Source organism: Gekko japonicus, unplaced genomic scaffold, assembly GCF_001447785.1.
Source record: "Gekko japonicus isolate JY-2015 unplaced genomic scaffold, Gekko_japonicus_V1.1 scaffold6401, whole genome shotgun sequence".
NCBI classification, from domain to species: Eukaryota; Metazoa; Chordata; class Lepidosauria; order Squamata; family Gekkonidae; genus Gekko; species Gekko japonicus.
This window is the reverse complement of record NW_015169979.1, coordinates 24782-28917: the sequence shown is the minus strand read 5'-3', so window position 1 is coordinate 28917 and position 4136 is coordinate 24782. Positions and strand designations below refer to the sequence as shown.

Below are 4136 nucleotides of genomic sequence, written 5' to 3'. Positions count from 1 at the left end.
CCCCACGGTGCCCCGCTGTAGTGACGGGCCTGGCTGCGGATGTCTTTAGCTGTCCTCCCCAAGGGCAAGCTCCATCTGTCCACTTAACTGGGAAAACTCACGACGGGGCCGCTGCAAAGATAACTCGGATAGGCCTGACCGCTCTTTGCTGAGCTACTCGGCCACTCTAATTTCTATTTGTGTCTTTCCTCTTCCCACCCCCCACCCCCGCGGACAGGTGGCTCCCAAGGGCATGTCTCAGGTGGTCACCATGTCGTGCGGCTCTTGCTCCAACGAAAACGCCTTTAAAACCATCTTCATGTGGTACAGGGTGAGTAGAAAGTGTTTGGAAGCGCCCCTGCCCGCCAGCACGCACTCTTCTAGAAACGCACGTCTGCACTTTGGATGCGTAGGGGACGGAGACGGGCTTGTCAGTGTTCGATCGAGCGCATGCTTTGCATACGGCGGGTCCCAGGTTCAACGGCCTACATTTCCGGTCCACGAGACCTTTACATGGCAAAGGAAAAATCCGAGAGAGGGGGCCGCTGCCTGCTTGCTGGTGTCGATGGGACTAAGCTGGATAGACCAGGCCAGGAGAAGACAGCTTCCTACAGTCCCCGTTCATCCTTTTCTTCCCACGGGCAACTTTCTTACATAACTTTCCAGCACAAGATTGCGCCCACCAGCTCTTGCGTGCCCTCAGCCACACGTTAGTGCGGAACCTTCACGTGAGCAAAAGCCACACGCGTGTAGCCTTCTGGCTTCCTGATTGCTTAGGTGTGTGTATGACCGGCCCACAGGTATGTCAAAGAGGGAACTTTTCCTCCCTCTCTCAAAATGCTAGAACTCCAGTGAAGCTGATGGGCCGTAGGTTCAGGACAGACCAAAGGAAAGACTTCTAGGGCCAGTCTGGTGTAGTGGTTAAGAGCGCGGACTCTAAGCTGGGAGAAGAAGAGATTGGATTTATACCCCGCCCTTCACTACCCAAAGGTGTCTCAGAGCGGCTTACAAACTCCTTTCCCTTCCCCTCCCCACAACAGACACCCTGTGAGGTGGGTGAGGCTGAGAGAGCTCTTGACAGAAACTGCTCTTTTTCAAGAACAGCTCTTATCAGAACTACGGCTTGCCCAAGGCCATCCAGCCAGGTGCAAGTGGAGGAGAGGGGAATCAAACCCGGTTCTCCCAGATTAGAGTCCGCGCACTTAACCACGACACCAAACTGACTCTCCAGGTTTGCTTCCCCACTCCTCCACATGAAGCCAGCTGGTGTGGCCTTGGGTCAGTCACAAGTTCTCTCAGAGCTGTTCTCTCAGGAGCAGTTCCCGAAAGAGCTCTCTCAGCCCCGCCTACCTCCCAGGGTGTCTGTTGTGGAGAGTGGAAGGGAAAGGAGATTTTAAGCCGCTTTGAGACTCTGAGTGAAGGGTGGGGTATAAATCCAACTCTCCTCCTCCTCCTCCTCACCTTGAATAAAACGTTGTTGGTCTTAAAGGTGCCACTAGACTCAAGATTCATTCTACTGCTTCAGACCAAAATGGCTCCCCACCTCGATCTATCTTCTCTTGTACAGCTGTATAGTCATTGTCTTCCAAATAGTGGGATGCGCTCAAGGCCCCCCCCCCCCGTGAGCGTTCCCAAAAGTTACGAAGGAGACTTCTCACTTTCTTTGTTTGCGTGTTTCTTCCAGAACAAAGAACGGGGCCGCAACAGTGTGACTAAGGAAGAGCTGGAGACCTGCATGATCAACCAGGCGAGTTGCTCTTTGCCCCCCAGGTTTGGGGCTTTGAGGTCCTGAGAGATCAAACACGTACTGAATTTGGGGGGGGGGTGTCACAGATTTGCCGCGCAACCTCCAGCTCACCCCCGCGCCTGGGTATGCGTCGGAGCTTCCAGGCACATGGAAGAGTGATGTGGCGGTTCAGAGTTTTGGACTAGTAACTGGGAGACCCAGGTTCGAATCCCCGCTCGTGCCGTCGAAGCTTGCTGGGTGACCTTGGGCCAGTCACGCTTTCTAAGCCTAACCTACCTCGCAGGGCTGTTGTGAGGATAAAATGGAGAAGAGGAGAAGGACGTGAGCCGCTTTGGAGTCCCTGTTGGGGAGAAATGAAGTAAATGAATATATAACGGGCCTTCTACGGCTCTCAAAAGGGCTGGGAGTTTTTTGGCGGGTAAGAGCAGAGGCGAAAGGGCCCCGTCACCCTCTCGCGCCCTCGTGTGTGTCCAAGAAATATAAAACCTGCAGGAGATACAGTACGTATTTGGGCATCTTGGCATCCTCGTGCATGTTCGCTGAAATGCCTGATACGCATATCCTGCTTTTCAGCATGAGTGTTCTCAGAGAGGGCTAGCATAAGAGAGGCTGACCCCTCAGAAATGTGGTCAAGAATAGTTACTTAATGATGTCTTTATTACGCCTTTCATCCAAGGAGCCAAAGGCAGTTTGGTGTAGTGGTTAAGTGCGTGGACTCTAATCTGGGAGAACCGCTGGGAGAACCGGGTTTGATTCCCCACTCCTCCACTTGCAGCGGCTGGATGACCTTGAGTCAGTTACAAGTTCTCTCGGAGCTGTTCTCTCAAGAGCAGTCCTCGAAAGAGCTCTCTCAGCCCCACCTGCCTCACAGGGTGTCTGTTGTGGGGAAGGGAATTGTAAGCTGCTCTGAGACTCCGAGTGAAGGGTAGGGTATAAATCCAATCTCCTCCTTGTCCTCCTCTTCTTCGTGGGCTCTCCCTTCCTCTGGCTTGATTCCCAACGACCCTGCGAGGTAGGCTGGGCTGAGAGTGTGCAGCTGGCCCAAGGTCCCCCAGAGAACTTCCGTGGCAGATTCGAACCTGGGTCTTCCATTTCGTAGCCCAATAGCCTAGCCCAGTGCACTTTGAGGGCATAAAAATTCACCACAAATTATGCTAGGACCAAGCCTGATTTTTTTATGACGTTGGCCACAGCTGGGCTCAGACACCATTATTATGTTCTTCTCCTAGCTGGCATTTCATGAAGCACAATTCTGTGTTCGCAAAGCACTTCACATGTATTCTATCGAATAACCTTCAGAGTAACCCTGTAAGGTTGGCCTCAGTTCCCATACCAGAGACTGGGAGGGGAGCTTGCTGGATCTGTCATTGTTAGCAGTGCCATACGGACACCAAGAGGCAATCTGCAGAAGCGAGACGTTACCAAACGCGTCGCTTTAGGCGAGCTTCGTTCTGGTGTTCATTCATTAAGGGAGGCAGCCAGCAGTGTTTTCGAAATCTGCCTTTCACCCACGGTCTTGCAATGGTCAAATCCTGGCCGGGCCACTTATCCTGTCGTAGAATTGCTGATACGTTAACCTAAATGTGCGGTTTCCGCTTTGGCGAGAAGAGCTCTTGCGTGTGGCTGGGATAGTCTACGCGGGGAAGGAGTCAGGGTTGCCAGTCCCCAGGTGGCGGCTGGAGATCCTCTGGAATTACAGCTGGCCCCCAGGTAAAAGAGGTCCGTTCCCCTGGAGAAAATGGGCACTTTGGAAGGTGGGCTCTGTGGCACTGGACCCCACTGAAGTCCCTCCCCTCCACAAATCCTCACACACACACACCCCAAATCTCCAGGAATTCCCCAACCCAGAGTTGGCAACCCTAGAAAGGAGGGCATATCACATGCAAGTTTCCGGTGAAATGGTGCAGAGACACAGGCCCGATATTCAGAGGCAGGAGAATGGAGGGCAGAATAGGCTACTGTAACGATTCCTTGTTTATGGGTGTGTGTCTCTTTAAAAGTTTGGTTGCATGTGATAGTCTAGAGTGCTTGAAGAGGAAAGTGTGGTGTGATTGGTGAGTGACAGAGAGGGGGAGGGGTTTTGGAAAGACATAGACCCTCATGAAAGCCTAAAAAACCGACCTACCTACCCAGTGATAGAAATATTATAGTATAAAGGTTTGGAAAGCCTTAAATTTCCTGGTGGCAGCCGGATATACCTAGTAGAACCAAACATAAAGAACACTTTTAAAGTAAAACCAGACCTCCCCAGATAAGGGGTCGTCACAGCTACGTTTTCCTTTTAAAATATTGATACACCTGTCTTTCTCCCAGGTATCCTGGGACATCAGGCAGCGGGGGCAGGGGATTTCCCATTCTGGAATAGTCAACTGCGTGAAAACTGCCTGCATACAGAACACAAGCTGGGATC

At 52.2% G+C, this 4136-nt stretch overlaps 1 protein-coding gene across 1 annotated transcript in view; it reads left to right on the top strand.

Moving 5' to 3' along the window:
• Positions 1 to 217: 217 nt before the first annotated feature.
• Positions 218 to 4136, top strand: part of ABAT (4-aminobutyrate aminotransferase) — a gene marked incomplete at its 5' end in the record, with an annotated part of 13456 nt that continues 9537 nt past the window's right edge. Inside the window, 2 exons of the mRNA XM_015417564.1 lie at positions 218 to 310; positions 1664 to 1726. Coding sequence (XP_015273050.1) covers positions 218 to 310; positions 1664 to 1726 — 156 coding nt within the window. The remainder of the gene's footprint in view (positions 311 to 1663; positions 1727 to 4136) is intronic.